Source organism: Equus przewalskii, chromosome 1 (assembly GCF_037783145.1).
Source record: "Equus przewalskii isolate Varuska chromosome 1, EquPr2, whole genome shotgun sequence".
Taxonomy (NCBI): Eukaryota; Metazoa; Chordata; class Mammalia; order Perissodactyla; family Equidae; genus Equus; species Equus przewalskii.
In genome coordinates this window covers 121,038,610-121,057,367 of record NC_091831.1, presented here as the reverse complement: position 1 = coordinate 121,057,367, position 18,758 = coordinate 121,038,610, and the positions used below count along the sequence as shown (strand labels likewise).

At 36.5% G+C, this 18,758-nt stretch overlaps 1 protein-coding gene across 19 annotated transcripts in view; it reads left to right on the top strand.

Annotated features, from left to right (window-relative positions):
* Positions 1–18,758, top strand: part of LOC103555466 (E3 ubiquitin-protein ligase ARIH1) — a 188,513-nt gene that overhangs the window by 121,275 nt on the left and 48,480 nt on the right. For 3 of the 19 annotated variants that reach the window (XM_070575639.1, XM_070575673.1, XM_008527023.2), the window contains exons 1-2: positions 4,355–4,400; positions 12,269–12,320. Coding sequence is in view for 4 of the 19 variants with exons in the window: in XM_070575557.1 (XP_070431658.1) it covers positions 4,377–4,400; positions 10,096–10,176; positions 12,269–12,320 (157 nt within the window). In the remaining 15 variants the exon portion in view is untranslated. Of the gene's footprint in view, positions 1–801; positions 4,661–7,372; positions 7,428–10,095; positions 10,177–10,893; positions 10,967–12,268; positions 12,321–18,758 lie in introns of those variants that run through there. The other 16 variants (XR_011527008.1, XM_070575522.1, XM_070575532.1 and 13 more) reach the window with 13 other exon arrangements.

Below are 18,758 nucleotides of genomic sequence, written 5' to 3'. Positions count from 1 at the left end.
AGATTCTAATGTCATGCCAGCCTCCATGGGCTATTAAAATTTTGTTAAATTTCAACTGGTTTCTCTTCACTCCCCTGTGGTGGATTCCTCTGCCTGCCATATAGTTCAGCATGGAATATAAGCAGCCATGGGTCTCTTCTGTCCTATAAATGACTTAGCTCTTTCAGGAGGTTGGTTCATTTAGGTTTCTTTTTGTCCTCAGCTTTCTGAGGTGTTTAAAATATTTTAGATTTTCTAGCTAAATCTGGCCTTTTCTTTGTTTTCTAGAGTGGGAGCTATGTTCTCTTGTGATTTTCTACATCCAAATCAGAAGTGAATTCCAGGAATGGGAGTTTAAAAAATGGTTTCATTTTCATATTTTATTAACTAGTTTTTAAAATTAAAAATACATGGGTAATAAAAAGTTAAATTTTATAGAATGGTAAACAATGAAAAGTAAGTCACCTTCCTATTCTGGTTCCCCTAATCCTCTTATTCCCTCTACAGACAAATAGCATTACCAGTTTCTTGTGATTTCCTCCCAAAATTGTAATTACAAAACATGTGAATATTTGCCCCCTTATTTTTTTTAACACAAATAGAAGCATACTATATTTTATACACTTTGTTTTTTCATGTAATTCTTTCACCACCTTGACGTCTTTTACAGGCTGTATAATATGTCTTAATATGGATGCACTTTGGTTTATTTAAATAATCCCTAATGATGGACATTTGGGGTGTTTCCAGTATTTTTTCTCACAAACAATGCAGTATGTATGCCTTTGCCCACATTCGCTGTTGAGTATATTTGTAGTATCAGGAATGGGCATGTTTAAAATGCTTCATGAAGCTCCATGGAGCTTCATATTATTTTAAAGTGTTGGCTGGACTCTCAGGAGTTGGTGATATGGGTTTTGGGAGGACTGGTTATCATAGAAGAGGCATGAGGTGCTAGAGTTGCTTGGGGAACAGATGTCAGAACAAAGCACACTGTAGACCCTATGAGAGTAGGAATGACATATTAAAATCTTTAAAATGTAGACATTCAACTGTAACTCCTTCTTTATACATATATTGCGGATGTTAAAAAGTTACTGATGTCTGATTCCTCTCCTGCCTCCTTATCTCCTACCATGGGGGAAAAAGGATAAATGATACTTTGTTTGGAATGCCTTACCCAGCTATATGACTCGAATGATCCTGATAAGCAAGGTTACATCCCAGGAGGTTTTCTAAGGGAATGAAGAGTCATGTGTTACACAAGAAATACTGTCTATGTGATTCTGAGATCTTCCCGTGAAGATGTTATGTTTTTTGAAGTTTTTTTTGTGTGTGTGTGTGTGTGTGAGGAAGATTGGCCCTGAGCTTACATTTGTTGCCAGTCTTCCTCTTTTTGCTTGAGGAAGATTGTCTCTGAGCTAACATCCATGCCAATCTTCCTCTACTTTGTATATGGGATGCTGCCACAGCATGGCATGATGAGCAGTGGGTAGGTCCACACCCAGGATCCAAACACATGAACCCCAGACCACTGAAGCAGAGCGCGTGAACTTAACCACTACGCCACTGGGCTGGCCCCTGAGGAGATTTTTCTAATTACCTATCTAATTAAAGCACATTAAGTTTGGTTATTGCAATTCAAGAAAGCAACGCACTTTCTTATGAAAAAGACCACTGCACAGAAAGTGCTCTTTGTCCTAAGATCAGGTCAAAGGAGAGATTTTAAAACATATAATAATAATGGCTTATATTTATTTAATAACATAGGCATAAATAATGTCATTTATTCCCCAGAGGACCCCTTTCAGGGAGATTTTATATATTGGGAAGCACACTCATGAGCTTTCCACCATCTTCTTCCCTACGGCTCCCCATCTCAGTAACTGACTGTACTGTTCATCCAGTTGCTTTTAAAGTTAGTAACCTAGTAATCTTCCTGTGACATCTGTCTCTCTTTCCCTCATTCCCCCATCTCCAATTCTACACCATAGGAAATTTGGTTTATCTCCTAAAATTCTTGAGAATCCATTCACTTTTTCTCCATTTCATTTTCCACCATTCTAGTCCCAGTGAACAGTTTCATCATCTCTTATTTGCAGTATCTTTTAGTCTCCCCTAGATTGTCAATTCTTGTCCCCGTCTCAATTCATTCTCCCACTCATTAGCTAACATGAACTCTTTTAATGTTGACTCTGACCATGTCACTCCTTGCTTAAAACTCTCTAGTGCCTTCCCAATGCCCTTAGAAGAAAATTACTCACATGGCCTCTGTGGATCTGTACCACTAGTCTCTCCTACCTCTCCATCTATTGCAACCAACTCTCTTCCCCTTTCCTATTTCCTGCCACACTGGTCTTTCTGTGCTGCAAACTGGCCAAGCTTCTTCCATGCTCGGCACATTTGCACAAGCTCTTCCTTTGCTTTAGAAATCCTCCCTGGCCTGCCAACTTCCCCAAGCTAATGCCTTATCCTTTAGTGTCATTTTAAACATCTCTTACCCAGGAAAACTTCCCCATCCAAACAAGTGTAGATTGGATCTGCCTGTTATTTGCTCTTACTACTCTATATTTCTCCTTCTTAGCATTTACTACAATTCTAATTATATAGTTATGTTCTTTTAATTTTACTTTTTCTGTCATTGGAATAGGTAATATATCCATTTGGTACAAAATTCAAATTGTACACAAAGTATAGAGTAAAAAGTCTCTTCCCTTTCCCTTCTCTCTGCTACCCAGTTCTCCTTACAAGTAATCACTATTAGCATTTTGAATATCTCTCCAGAGATATTTTCTGAGTATACAATTATGTACATAATATTCCTCTTTATTTTTGCCTTTTATTAACACAGATGCTATATACATTTTTCTGCACTTTGTTTTTATCTGTTAATAATATATCTTTGCAGTTCTTCCATTTCAATATGTAAACAGTTGCTTCTTTTCAGATAGCATAGAGTATGGGTTTACCATAATTTCTTTACCCTCCATTATTGGACATTTAGGTTGTTTCCAGGCTTTGGTTATTACAAACAATGCTGCACTGAATAACTTTGTATATATAAAGTCATTTCCCACATTTATAGCTATAGAATAAACTTCCTAGAATTGAAAGTTAAAAAGTTATGTGCATTTTTAATTTTGGTAGTTATTGCCGAACTGCTCTCAATGTAGGTTGTACCAATTCACATTCCCACTAGCCACAGATGAAGAATGCATGTTTAGTCACAATTATGTCAGTGAAAATTTTTGTTCTTTGCCAGTGTAAGAGGTGGAAAGTGCCTCTTGAAAACTTTAATTTGCATGTTTTTCTTCCTTTCAAAGTTATTTTCATATGTTGAGCCATTTGTATTTCTTTAGTGAACTGTTTCTTCATAAACTTTGCTTATGTTATTATTTACTGTCTGACTTCCTCACTACACTTTAAGATCCGTGCTCCGCGTGCAGGGATCCTGTGTTTTGTTCATCGCATAGTTCCTGGTAGTGAAATGAATGAAGCTCAGAGAAATGACTGGGTCATGTCATGCAGTAGTGAAGTCCAGAACTCATGTTTGATTCCAAAGCCCACACGTATTTCCACGATCACCCAGTGGAAAAAATAAGCATTTAATTCACCACACCGCAGTCCAGATAGGTAATGTAAAGCGTCTGAAGCGTGCCGGGAAGTCAGGACTGGGGCAAAAAGGCAAACAACTGCCTACCTACGGTAGCAGCCGTTTTCAAATCTATTTTACTGGAAGGCAGGAATGCAGGCCCATTGTCGGATCTTTATTTACCCCGAGGCCAGATTTCTGGCTTTATTGTGAAATCTCCTGATTTTTGAATATTTCCAATCAAAACAAGACTGCGCTCAAATGTAGCCCACCGGCAGCGAGTTTGCAAACTCGAGTAAGCTGGAGTAGGAGGCTGCTTAGGGCAGTACCTTATTTGGATAGTGACAGCCACGAAACGAGGAGGTTTCTACCTAGGACGATAATGAGGTTCCCTGCCCTGGGGTTTGGGCTTGGGGGCTGGGGCTCCCGGAAGGACGACTGAAATAAACACAAACAGGGGTCAGGGCAGCGCCAGGTCCTCCTGGTATGGCTGGCCACTCCAGCAGCGGGGTCCCCGGTTTCTCCAGCGTCCACCCAATGGCGTTGGGCGGCAGAGGTTGCCCGGGATGAAGGGAATGACTGACTGCGCATTCCCTCACCGGTTCCTTTAGAGCCAAGCCGTAAGTCAGCGCCCAATCCCTTCCCGGCTTCTTGAAGACACTGACCTCCCAGGCAAAGCCTCCGCTCGGCGATCTACTTCTCTCCCTCCTCAGGCGCTGCCCGCAACCCCATCCTATGACTTCCGTTTGCTTGGTCGTCTGGGAAACCTCCGACTTCCGGCCGCGCATCGGTGGGCGGAGCCAAGATGGCTGAGGAGACGCTGGCGTCGGTGAGCGCCGCGGTTCTGCTTAGTGTCCCGGCCACCGCGGGGGGCAGGCCAGGGCTGGGCTGGGAAGAGCAGAGGCGAGTGGCGACGCAGGCTGGTGGGCGGCCTGTGTCCCACGCAGCTGCCCCTGAGGAAAAGCGGAGCGGGGTCCGGAGCGACTCGGGGCGGGGGGCGACACGGTCTGGCTCCGGGCATCTGGTCCGCCTGGGAAGGCTGAATTCTTTGCGACGCTGGGCCTATCTAGGACTGTGGTCCCTCTTGGGGTACGGAAAAGGGAGGTTTTCATCAGAAATGGCTCTTTTTCTAGCCCCATCTTTTCTTTCTGGCAGGGTTTGGAAAGGAAGCACTACCGTTTGTACAGTTTCTGTTAATCCCTTGGCGTAGGAATTGAGTATGACAAAATCTGGAAGATTTCGGCGTCACTGGCTTCTGTCAGTGGGAGGGGACCATGTTTTCTCTGTTGTGGTTAAGTTTGGGAAAGTACTGTTTTGGGATTCAGCTGGTCTGAGTTAGGCGTTGATTAAACTCCCTCAGAACTGCTAATACAAAGTAGCCCAGATCAATTCAGGATGACCCAGTGCTAGTTATTTTTGAGGTGTTTATTCATAATTGGATCTAATTTCTTTAAAGTTCCGAGTGTGTAAACCTTGTCTACTTGTTTTAGCATTGAGTTTCAAAGCATGTTCTGTGCGTTTGTTAGAATGACTTGAGTTATTTATTCGGAATATATTGCCCTGGAAAACTTTGGAGCAAAATAGCAGTCTTTGGCTGTTTAACAACTTAGTGTTGGCTGTTAAGGAGCAAAGCCAGTGTTATCTGTCAGTGGACCTGTTTTCTTGTTTTCTGTTCTCTTTTCATTTGCAGAGAAATCAAAGTATTTTAGTGTAATCGGAAAACTTGAATATAGAGAAGGAGGTCCAAACCAAAGATTTCTGTTAAGCTATGAATTTAAAAAAATTTTTGGTGTGATTAGTGTTCTAGGTTTTAGAAATGGAAACATACCAAAGAAAATACTTCACCTACATATTCTCGAATGTAAGGTATAATGGTAACATGACGTTGCTGCAAATATAGCTCATTCTCTAGTGCTCATTGCAGGTATAGATAGGTGTTCGTGAACAGAATATGAACTTGATTTCTGTGATGGCAGAATTATCCTCTATTTTTGAATCTCTGATAGTGTTTTAAAGAGAATGGCTTTTTTGTTTTCATAAGACTTTAATACTTGAGCCTGAAGTTAACTAATTGTTTTCATTCTTGTCACGTTTATTGCTAACAGTGTTAGATTTATAGTAATTTCGTCCTTTTAAGTTACCACTGTATGGAAATTTGAATTTCTGTCCTTTTTGGAAGTAATGTGGCATCTTGTAATAAAATTAAAAGGACACAACAATCCTACTCCTAGACCTGTATCCCATCGAAGTGAAAGCAACACAGAAGCATGTAGTCCAAGTGTGTTCACTGCAGTACTGTTTATAGTGGCAAAAACTGGAAACAAAGTGAATGCCCATTATTAGAGTGATGGGTGATTTCTAATATTTCCATAGTTGGGAATATTATGTGGCCATTAAAAAGAATGTTAGAACTACATGTGTTAAGTTGGAGGGATTTCTGTGGTATACATTTTAAATAAAAGCTAGATGTGGAGTCCGGTATATTGTTTGATCCTAATTTTGTGACAGAAAAAGACACATAGATCTGTAGATATGAATATGTAGATGTGGAGGAAGGAAGACTAAAAGACTTAAAACTCACAGAGAACTTTGAACAAATGCATGAGTAAGAATGCTGCAGTAAAGCCCTTGAGGTCAGGAGACATCCCAGCAAAACACAGTGAAACTAGCACAGTGCGGAACACAGGAATTCTAATATGCTACTAAAACTACTTAGAATTGTTTTAGTTCCTTAGGGAGGAAAACTGGGGATGGATATTTATATTTTGTTTAAGAATATATTATAAATGGTTTAGAGTTTTTTGTTTTTTTTAAAAAAACAAGCAAATAGCTCTGGTTTCCATTGTTTATACTTATAAAATTTTTTGTAATTCCCTAATGCCCATTGTTTGATGTATTTGTATAAACACCTTTCTTCCTGTAAATTAAAAGATTAACCCTTTCAGAACAGAAAGTAAAAATTACTACTGCGCTAGTTGATTTGGCTCAGATGTGGTGCCTAGGACATATCAATTGTTACATGAATATTTGTTAGATGAATTAATCACAGAACTACATAAAAAGAATAAAAAAAAGATCCATAATAAATTTATTATACATACATCCTAGCTATAAATGCAATCAAGCAGGCTAATAGAATCCTTTCCATTTCAGTGTTCTGAAAGATCTTTTGAGAATGAGACTCATCAAAGCGCTTACAATTTATTTTAATTCTCTTTTGTGCAGAAAGTGGGGTTGCTGACCCGTGAAGATGCTTTTTGAGCCTTTAAGATTCTTTACCTACTATGTTCCCCAAAGTTAAAAAAAAAAATCCCAGATCAAAAACAATAGAGTTCTTTAGCATTTTAAAAACATATTTGTTGAGGTAAAATACACCATATTGTTTACCCATTTTAAGCGTACAGTTTGATTAATTTTAGTAAATTTACATAGTTGCACAACTGCCACCGCAGTCTACTTATGTCCATCATTCCCAACAGTTCCCTTGTGTCCATTTGCAGCCAATCCCTACTCCTAACCCCAGCATACCACTGATCTGCTTTCTGTCTCCATCGTTTTACCTTTTCTAGCAATTTCATATAGTAGAAGCACACAATATGTAGGCTTATGTGTCTTACTTTTACTTAGCATGTTTTTTGAGGTTCATTCATGTTGCATGTAGCAGTAGTTTGTTCCTTTTTATTTCTAAGCAGTATTGCATTGTATGAATATGTACATTTTGTTTACGCACCAACTGATGAACATTTGGATTGTTTCCTGGTTTTGACTATTGAGAATAATTTTATGCATATTGGCATACAGATCTTTGCGTGGATGTGTTTTCCTTTCTCTAGGAGTGGAATTGCTGGGTTGTTTGGTAAGTGTATGTTTGAAAAAAAACCTGCCAAACTGTTTTCTAGAGTGGCTGTATACCATTTTATGTTCCGATGAGCAATGCTTAAGGTTTTCAGTTTTTCCACATCCTTGATGACGCTTGGTATTGTCAGTCTTTTTTGTTTTAGCTATTCTAGTGAATGTGTAGTGGTGGTTATTGTGGTTTTAATTTGTGTTTGCCCAATGAATAATGATATTGAGTGTAATCACTACTTATTCCTCCATAATTCTTTGGTGAAGTGTCTCTACGAATCTTTTGCCCATTTTTAAGTGGGTGATTTTATTATTGAGTTTTCTGTATTTGTTAAATCAAGATAATAAAATAGCTGAAAGAACAAATTATGTATTCTCTTTTATTTTGAGGATTAATTTTTTGTTGTGATGGAATACATCTTCTAAAAGAAGGAATAAAAGGTTATATGTAAGTTTTAAAGAACAATACTGGAAACTTGTATTCCTGCATCACAGGTTAAGAAATGGGTCATTAACAATAACTTTGAAACCTCCTAAATGTCTCTACTGCATTTTCCTCCTTTCTCAGCAGAAGTACTCTCTTTCCTCAATTTTATGTTAATTATTATTTTGCCTTTATTTATAATTTTACCGTATTTAATACCCCTAAATAATATATGGATCATCATTAATGTTTATTAGTTTTTCAGTGCTATATAGTATCCTATTTTAGGAAATTACCACAATTAATTTAGCCCTTCTACTACATAGAGATGTGGGTTATTTCTGATTTTTTTTTCAGCTTTATTGAGTTGTAATTGACAAAGTGGGAAGATACTTAAAGTATACAACATGATAATTTGATATTCGTATATGTTGTGAAGGGATTCCCACCATCAAGTTAATTAACACATCCATCACCCTACATACGTACTTTTTTTTTGGTGAAAACATTTAAGTTCTACTCTCTTAGCAAATTTCAACTATACAATACGGTGTTATCAACTATAATCACCATGTTATAAATTAGATTCTTAGACCTTATTCATCCTATAACTGAAAGTTTGTACCCTTTTACCAGCCTCTCCCTATTTCCCCCACCTCCCAACCCCTGACAACCACTTTTCTACTCTAAGTTCAACTTTTTTTCCTTCTGATTTTTTGTTAGTAAAAAGAGTGCTGCTACAAACAGGGCCAGGACAAGGGTAAGGCAAGTGAAGTGCTTAAGGTGCAAAATTTAAGGAGTAAGAGTATCTCAGCCCTGGCTATGAACATTCTTTTTTTTTTTTTTTTAAAGATTTTATTTTTTCCTTTTTCTCCCCAAAGCCCCCCGGTACATAGTTGTGTATTCTTCGTTGTGGGTTCTTCTAGTTGTAGCATGTGGGACGCTGCCTCAGCGTGGTCTGATGAGCAGTGCCATGTCCGCGCCCAGGATTCGAACTAACGAAACACTGGGCCGTCTGCAGCGGAGCGCGCGAACCCAACCACTCGGCCACGGGGCCAGCCCCTGGCTATGAACATTCTTACACATTGTCTCCAGATCTAAGATTTCTCTAGAATATTCCTAGAAACGAATTGCTGGATCATAGGGTGTGTACATCTTCAACTTTTATTACTAATGGGAAACACTAAGGTGGTTGTAACAATTTATGCTTCTACCTCCACCAGTTCCTGTTGCTTACATCCTTGATATTGTTATAGTTTTAAGTTTTGTCAGTATGGTGGACATGAAATGAAGTCTTAATGTGATATTAATTTACGTTTCCCTGATTATTAATGAAGTAGAACCTTATTGGTTGTCTCCTTTCCTTTTCTGTGCAATGCCTGGTTCATATGGTTTTTTTTGCTTTTTGGGGTTTTTTTTAAAGATTGACGCCTGAGCTAACATCTGTTGCCAATATTCTGGGGTTTTTTTTCCTTCTTCCCAAAGCCCCCCAGTACATAGTTGTATATTTTAGCTGTAAGTCCTTCTGGCTCTGCTATGTGGGATGTCGCCTCAACATGGCTTGATGAGCGATGCCATGTCTGTGCCCAGGATCCGAACTGGTGAAACCCTGGGCCACCACAATAGAGCATGCGAATTTAATCATGCGGCCATGGGGCTAGCCCCACATATGTTTTTCTTATTTTGCTACTTTGCTGCTTACTTTTTGTATTGATTTGTGGTTATTTATTGTTTCTGACTGCTAATCCTTTGTCTTTTTTTTTGGTTTTGTTTTGTATTACAGTTGTCTTCTCTTAGTTTTGTATCTTCACTTCTTTTTTGAAACACAAGTTCTTAATTTTAATGTAGTTGAATATTTAGATCTTTTCTTAATTGATTTGTGCTTTTATATCTTATTGAAGTAATCCTTCTCTACCCTCTATTTTTTTCCTAAAAGTTTTAAAATTTGCTTTTTCTATTTTAGTCTTCAGTCTGTTTAAATTCATTTTCATTTTCCTGATAAAGCTTTTTCTCTTGAAGTCTGTTTTGTGTAATGTTAATGTTGCTACTGTGGTTATGTTTTGGTTTCTGTTTTTCTGGTGCGTCTTTTCCAATTGTTTTACTTTGTTTTTCTTTGCTCTTATGTTTTGGACGTGTCTTTATACAAATAGCATACATCTAGATTTTTGAAAACATCTATCTTGATAATCTGTCTTTTACCTGGAGAATTTCATTTTTTTCTCCTTTTCTTGCTTTTTTTTTTTTTGTGGCTTAGTTGTCTGTCTTTTTCTCTCCGATCTGCTCTTCTCATTTTGTTCCTTGGAAGTTAGATGCTCCATTCCTTAGTCTTCCTTTAGTGAGTACCTCGATTTTTTTATAACACATATTTAACTTAAATTTCAAACTTAAATCTGAATAATACAGGGATCATTGAATGCTTTATTCCCAGTTGCCTTCTGCTGATGCATGCCATTGTTGTTTAGTTTTGTAGTTTTTGTATTTCTCAGTTCAACACCACAAAGTATACTTTTTGTTGTTGTTTTATTCAGTCAGTAGATGCTTAGAATACTTCCATATTTTACCAATTCCTATGCTTATTCCACTCCCCCATTCTGGGGTTAGTTTCCTTTTCCTAATGTATGTCCTTTAAAAGTTTATTTAGTGAGTCTAAAAACTCTTAAATTGTATTTGTCTGAAAGTCTTTTTCTTTTCTTTTTGGTGAGGAAGATTTGCTCTGAGCTAACATCTGTTACCAATCTTCCTCTTGTTTTTTTTGCTTAAGGATGATTAGCCTTGAGCTAACATCTGTGTTATTTGTCCTCTGTTTTGTATGTGGGTCGCTGCCACATCATAGCTTGACAAGTTGTGTAGGTCTGTGCCTGGGATCCAAAACTGCGAACCCAGGCAGCCCAGGCAGAGCGTGCTGGACTTAACCACTGTGCAACCAGGCCAGGCCCTGAAAATCTTTTTAATTTGCCATTGTTCTTGAAAGTTAGTTTTGATTGGTGTAAGAGTTTAGATCAGGGGTTGGTAAACTATTTTTGTAAAGGGCCAATAATGAATATTTTGGGCTTTGTGGGCCATACAGTCTCTGTCACAAGGTAACTCAACTGTGCAGTTAGTGCAGAAGCAACCATGGATGATATGTAAGCATGTGTTTGGTTTATTATAAAATTTTGTTTATAGACACTGAAATTTGAATTTTTTATGATTTTCGTGTGTTATGAAATAGTACTTTTTTTTTTCCTTTTTTTTTTTTTTAAAGATTTTATTTTTTCCTTTTTCTCCCCAAAGCCCCCCGGTACATAGTTGTATATTCTTCGTTGTGGGTTCTTCTAGTTGTGGCATGTGGGACGCTGCCTCAGCATGGTCTGATGAGCAGTGCCATGTCTGCGCCCAGGATTCGAACCAACGAAACACTGGGCTGCCTGCAGCGGAGCGCGCGAACTTAACCACTCGGCCACGGGGCCAGCCCCGAAATAGTACTTTTTTTAACTATTAAAAAAATGTAAAAAACTTTCTTAGTTTGTGGGCCATATAGAAATGGGCTGGATGTGACCTGAAGCCATAGTTTGCAGACCTTGTGTCTGAATTAACACGCGCTTTACTTAGTACCTGACACTTGGGAGTAATTGTTCTTAGAATGTTTTAATGTGATATTCCATTTTCAATTGTTGAGAAGTCAGCTGTCTAATGCAACTGTCCTTTCTTTTTCGGTAATCTGCTGATATGTTTTTTTCTTTGGTTGCTTTTAAGAACTTATTTTTTCTGGTACAGGTCTCTATGTTGTATCTAAATGTGGATTCATTTTAATTTAACCTGGTCAGGATTGGTTGAGCATCCAGAATCTAACGATTAATGTTTCATTACTTCTGGAAATTTTCAGCTGTTATTTTTGCTTATATCATACCATATCATATATAACATAGGAGGTAGATATGTATAAGAAAAATCCATTTGGAGACTTTCTGTATGGTGTAAGATAGTATCTATTATATTAAATAATGTCCCATTAACAGAACACCCTCCTAGAATTGAGTGCCTCCTAGAAATGGTTTCTGTGTAGATGACCTCATAAACTGCAGTTTATCAAAGTTACCACTTTTCTGGTTTGGCCTCATATGTGTAGCATTAAATATAATACTAATATGTAGTGTCTAAGATCTTAGTGCATGTATCTGTACACATTTTATCATGCATTATAATTACACGTTATAAATACACATAAATGTATGTTATAAATATGCATTACACATTATTAATAGTTTGGATAGCAAAAGTACGACGACATTTGTTTTTTAAACCATGTTATAAATAAGTTTTTGTATCTATATGTAGTTGATTGATTAATTGCATGATTGGAGAGCTACTGATTATGGTTATTTGAAAGCTTACTTAAGTTATCAAGATTTATGGTGGTGCTCTAACATAGACTTCTTTCATTTCAGAGAACTCAGTTTTCTGCATCTGCTGAATCTCAGAAACCCCAGTTGAAAAAAGGTCTGTATGCAGTTTCCTTGTATGGGTATATTTACACAGATTTCTCTGTCTTATTGGGTCTTTCTAGTATTCTGTATGCATTAGAGCTTATAAAATGTGAGTGTTGGGGAAAAGCAGTTAATAGTCTAAATGTTCTGCCATATCTAGCTTTTATTTTATGGAGTTGTTAGATATTAGGGGATTGATTTTACCTGTAAATGTATTTAAATGGGGTTTTATTGTTATGTAAATTGTGTGTTAATTTTCTGTGTGTGGAGAAACCACTCTAAAGTTCCCATTGTATATATCAGGCCTCAAATAATCTCATATGTATATGTTAAATAAGTGTGAGGTTTTATAAAAATTCATTTGGGGAAGGCTGAGTTGGTGAGGACCTATACTGTAAAGAGCTACATTTTAAAATCTGGTAGAGATATGGTATATATTTTATTTAGAGGAAGAGATTCCTTCATTTGTTAACCTATAAAGTCTTAGGAGGGTTTGCATCAGGTTGTAGATAGCTATATTGGATAGTCTCCTGTGTCTAACGGACTGGGTGTCTTTGCTACTCATCAGGCATTATGTAATCCCTGAACTTTTTATTTAGCAGAGGAGACTATCTATTTTATTATATATTCATTTATTTATTATTATCTAGGTGAGGAAAACAGAGCTGAGTTGAAGGGCCTGCTTGCCAGGGTCTCGTGTGAGCTCTTGTCTGTGTACCTGAATTATGGCTACCAGGCTATTCCCCCTTTTGCAGCATGTGTTTTCCTCTTGTCTGCTAAGAGTTTTAAAGTTGATTTTGTCAGTAAATTGTTTAATTTACTTGGGACATTTCTGTTACTCTTTGAAATTATAAGACAAGTTGTTGGAAAATATGATTGCCTTTCAGGAAGTTATGTTCAAAGAGTTTTTCGGGGATACATCTTTTATTGAAAGAGCAGTACGTCTATAGTTTAGATTATTTGTGAAATTTAGGTGTAATTCTGCCGACATCTAACATAATTGCTAATATTTTTTACACCATTTCTGGACATGAGAATCATCTTGCTGGGCTGTCACTTCATTTAATCACTGGGGTGATTTGGCTAGTTAGGTGGCGCTAGTAAGTATTGTGATTGTCTCTCCAGTATTCTTTCCACGCTTCCTCCAGAGTCAAACCCTGTGGTTTGTTTGGTTTGACTCCCAGTCCAGGAGAGTTGTAATTAGTATACATCGATCAAGAATTGGCACATGCTCAATTCAGGCTAATGAGTTACAAAGTTTATAGCTGTGGGGAAAAGGGACGCATTTGACATGTTCTGCTATAAAATTTAACAGTGCTGTAGTGCCCTTCCCATCAATTCTTTCTTTCTTCTCTGCAAAACAACCACTTTCTGATTTCTATTATGAATGTTTAGTTTTTCCTGTTCTTGAACCCCTCATACAGCTGAGTACTTAGCAGGTTCCAGGACCTGTGATAGGTGTTTGGAATACAAAGATAAATAGGGCATGACTTCTGCCCTAAGAGAATTGACAGTCTTCAGGGCGTATAGAATATAAATAAATAATTAAAGTGCAGTATATGCTCCCTAGTTCCTTTCTTCTGAAAGTTTAACATTTCTAATTTCTTCAACTCTTTTCACATGAAATGTTTAGAACTCTCTTGCTGTTATTGCTTTGGTCCTCTGGTGAAATTCATCGGACCTCTTGGAGGTATAGAGTTCAGGACTAAACAGAATATTCTGGGTATGGTGTGAACAGGGCCAAGTGGAATGTTTGGAGGATAAAATCTCTTCATCTGGGTCTTTTATTTCTGATAGTCCAGCTCAAGGTTGCATTGCCTTTTGGACAACCATTCATACGTTTGCAATACCACTGTATCGCATAGTGCCGGGGGCATCATTCACGTAGAGTACAATGACCATAATATGGATGATGCCCTTGAAGTTGTGCAAGGTGGTGACATAGACACCTAAAATATCAAGGGTTTAACCTGCTCTTAACCTGCCCTTAATTTCTCGCTTCCGTAACCCATAATTTTATCTGTTGATATAGTGAAGTACAGCGATTGAATTTGGGGATGTCGTACCAACCTTGCATTTCTGGATTAACTCCCCATGGTCATTATGTATTAGCCTTTTTATCTATTGCCGATTCAATTTGCTAATATTTTCTTAAGGATTTTTGCAGCTGTGCTCATGAGGGATGTTGGTCTGTAGTTTTCTTTTTTTGCCATGCTTTGGTCTATTTTTGTTATCAGAGTTATGCTGGCCTCAAAATGAGTTGGGAACTATTCCCACTTCCATTTCCTGGAAGATTTTGTATAGAATTTCTTTCTTTCTCAAATGTTTGCTAGAATGTGACAGTGAAGCAATCCAGGCCTAGATTTTTCTTTCTTGGAAGATTAAGTACAAACTCAATTTCTTTAATAGATATGGGACTATTCTAGTTATATATTTCTTTAGAGAGAGCTTTGACAATCTTTTTCTTTCAGAGAAGTTTGTCTGTTTTGTCCCAGTTATCAAATTTATTAGCATAAAGGTCATAATACTCCTATATGTTCCTTTTAATGTCTGTAGGATGTAGTGATGTTCCCTCTCTTGTTCTTGATTTTGATAATTTATGTCTTCTCTCTTTTTTTTCTTTGATCAGTCTGGCTAGAGGTTTATACATTTTATTGATCTTTTCAAAGAACCAGCTTTTGATTTTATTGCTTTTTCTCTATTTCTTTTCTGTTTCAATTTCATTGATTTCTGCTCTTATCTAATATTGTCTTGTGTAAAATTTGCTCTTTTTGCAATTTCTTAAGGTAGAAACTTAGATCACTGATTTGAGATCTTCTTTTCTTTTATAAACATTTAGTACTTTACATTTCCTTTTAAGCAGTGCTTAACTGGTTCATACACATTTCAAATGTTTTTTAACTTTTGTGCAATTCTAAATATTTTAAAATTTTCTTTGTATTCTGCTTTGACCCATGACTATTAAGAAAGGTATTGATTAATGTCCATATATTTGAAGAATTTTCCAGATGTCTTTTTGTTATTGGTTTCTAGTTTAATTCTATTATGGTTAGAGAACATACTTTATATGGTTTGTTTTATGGCCCAGAATGTGGTCTATGTTGGTGAATGTTCCATACGCCTCAAAACGAATGCATACTATGCTTCTGTTGGATGGAATATTCTATAAATGTCAATTAAGTCAAGTTGATTGATACTGTTGTTCTATATACTTATTGATACAGATATTAATATTCTTTCTGGAAAGATACTGATATCCTTAATGAGAGAAGAGTGTTGAATTATGCAAACATAATTATGGATTTGTCTATTTCTATTTTCAGTCTATCAATTTTTGCTTTATTTCAAAGATGTGGTTGGATGCACATGCATTTAGGATTGTTTGACTTTTTGGTGAATTGACCCTTTTATCATTATGTGATGTCCCTCCCCTATCCTTCATAATATTCCTTGTTTGAAGTCTACTTTGATGAGAATATAGCCATTCTAGTTTTGTTTTGACTAGTGTTTGCATGGTAATTAAAGTATAGTTTACATACAGTAAAATTCACCCCCCTTTTTTTTTTTGGTGAGGAAGATTGGCCCTGAACTAATATCTGTTGCCAATCTTCCTCTTTTTGCTTGAGGAAGATTGTTACTGAGCTAACATCTGTGCCAGTCTTCGTCTATTTTGCATGTGGGATGCTGCCACAGCGTAGCTTGATGAAAAGTGTGTAGGTCCACACCTGGGATCTGAACCCTTGAACTCCAGGCCACTGACGCGGAGTGCACTGAACTTAACCAATACGCCACCTGGCCGGCCCAAAATTCACCTTCTTTTAGTATAAAGTTCTAGGAGTTTTGACAAATGAAAATAGCATGTACCCACCCCCACCACAATCAAGATATAGAACAGCTTAATCACCCTCAAAAATTCACCTTGACTTTGTAGTAAACTTCTTCCACTTCCAATTGCTGGCAACCATAGATCTTTTTTTTTTCTTCCTATAGTTTTCTTTTCCAGAACATCACATAAATGGAATCATACATTATGTAACCTTTCGGGGGGCTTTTTTCACTTAGCATAATGTTTTTGAGATTTATCCATGTTATTGTGTGTCTGAGTTTCTTTTTGTTGATGAACAGCAGTATTCAGTTTTATATGTATGCCACAGCTTATTCATCTGTTCATCAGTTGAAGGACATTTGGGTTCTTTTCTGCTTTTGGCTATTACAAATAAAGCAGCTATAAACATTTGCTTATGGTTTTTGTGTGAACATGTTTTCATTTCACTTGTGTAAGTACCTTAGAGTGAGATTGCTGCATAGTATTGTGAATATATAGTTAAGTTTATTAGAAATTACCGAGCTGTTTACCAAAGTAGTTACACTATTTTGTATTTCCATCTGCAAAGTATGTGTGCTCCGGTTACTCCACATCCAGGTCAGCACTTGGTAATTTTCAGTTTTTTGTAAAAACAAAAACAAAAACAAAAAAAACCCTTCTAGTGGATATATAGTGGTATTGCACCGTTGTTTCAGTTTGCGTTTTCTTGATGACTGTTGATGTTGAACATCTTTTCATGTGCTTGTCCATAATCCCTGTGTCTTTTTTGGGGAAGTGTCTAAATAATTTGCTCACTTTGAAAAAAATTCAATTCTTTGTTTTCTTAATATTAAATGTTTAGAGTTCTTTATATATTCTGGGAACAAGTTATGTTTATCTTTATCAGATAGGTGATTTGACATATTTTCTCTGTCTGAAGCTTGTCTTTTCATGCTTTTCACAGTGTCTTTGGAAAAATGGATATTTTTAATTTTGATGAAGCCTAATTTATCAATTTCTTTCTTTTATGAATCATGCTTTTGGTGTAATATCTAAGACATGTTTGCCTAACCCAAGGTCACAAAGATATTCTCCTATGTTTTCTCCTAGAAGTTTTATACTTTTATGTTTTACATTTTTGTCTATGATCCATTTTGCATTAAGTTTTTGTATATAGTGCAGAGTATAGATTGAGGTTTTTTTAGCATATGGATGTCCAGTTCTTTCAGCACCATTTATAGAAAAGGCTATCTTTGCTTCATTGATTTGATTCAGCATCTTTGTTGAAAATCAGTTGACTGTATAATTGTGGATTTATTTCTGCACTCTCTGTTATCTTCCATATATCTATATGTTTGTGTATTTGCCAGTAGCCTGCCGATTACTGTAACTTTAGGTGAGTCTTGAAATCAGGTATTGTTAGCCCTCCAGCATTGTTCTTTCTAAAAATTGTTTTGTCTGTTCTTGTTTCTTTGCCTCTCACATAAGTTTTAGAATCTGTTGTTTTCTATAATTTATCCTCTGAAAATTTGATAACAGTTACATTGAAGCTGTAGATCAGTTTGGGGAGAATTGACATTTTAACAATATTGAGTTTTTAAATTCATGGACATGATTTATCTCACCATTGATTTAGGTGTTCTTTGATTTCTTTCATTAGCGTTTTGTAGTTTTCAGCATAGTGATCTTGCACATATTTTGTTAAATTTATACCTAAGTCATGTTTATTGGTGCTGTGGTACATGTTAATTCTTATTTATTTCAATTCCCAATTGTTCATTGTTAGTGTATAGAAATACAATTATATATTAACCTTGTTTCCTGCAACGTTTCTAGACTTACTGATTCTAGTAGCTTTTTCATAGATTCTTGGTATTTTTAAAATATAGACAGTGGTGTGAATAGAGATCATTTTATTTCTTCATTTCTAATTTGTCTGTCTTTAACTTATCTTTTTCTTACCTAATTGTACAGGCTAGGATCTTCAATATGTTGTTGAATAAGAGCAGTGAGAACCTTGTTCACAGGAGAACATTCTTTTTGTCACCATTAAATGTGATGTTACCTCTAGGTTTTGTGTAAATGCACTTCATTACATTGAGGAAGTATCCTTCTATTCCTATTTTACTGAGAGATTTTTACCACAAATGGATGTTCAATTTTGCCAAATGCTTTTTCTGCATCTATTGAGATGATCATGTTGTTTTTCTTTTCTAATGGTGAATTACACCAATCAATTTTTGAATATTGAGCCCGCCTTGCATTCCTGAGGTAAAACTCACACAGATAGGATGTTTTTCTTTTTATGTATTATTAGATTTGATTTCCTAAAATTTTTGTTAAGGACTTCTACATCAGTGTTCCTGAATGGTGTTGGTATATAATTTTCTTTTCTTATAATGTTTTTGTTTGATTTTGGTATAGGGTAATGCTGACCATCTCATAAATGATTTGGGAAATAGTCTCTCCTCTTTAATTTTCTGGAAGAGTTTGTAGGGAATTGACTAATTTCATCTTTAAATATTTACTGGAATCCTCCTATGAAGCCATTTGGGCCTGGAGTTTTCTTTGTAGAAGTGTTTTCAACTACAAGTTCAATTTCTTTAATAAATATAAGTCTAGACAGGTTATCTGTTTCTTTTTGAG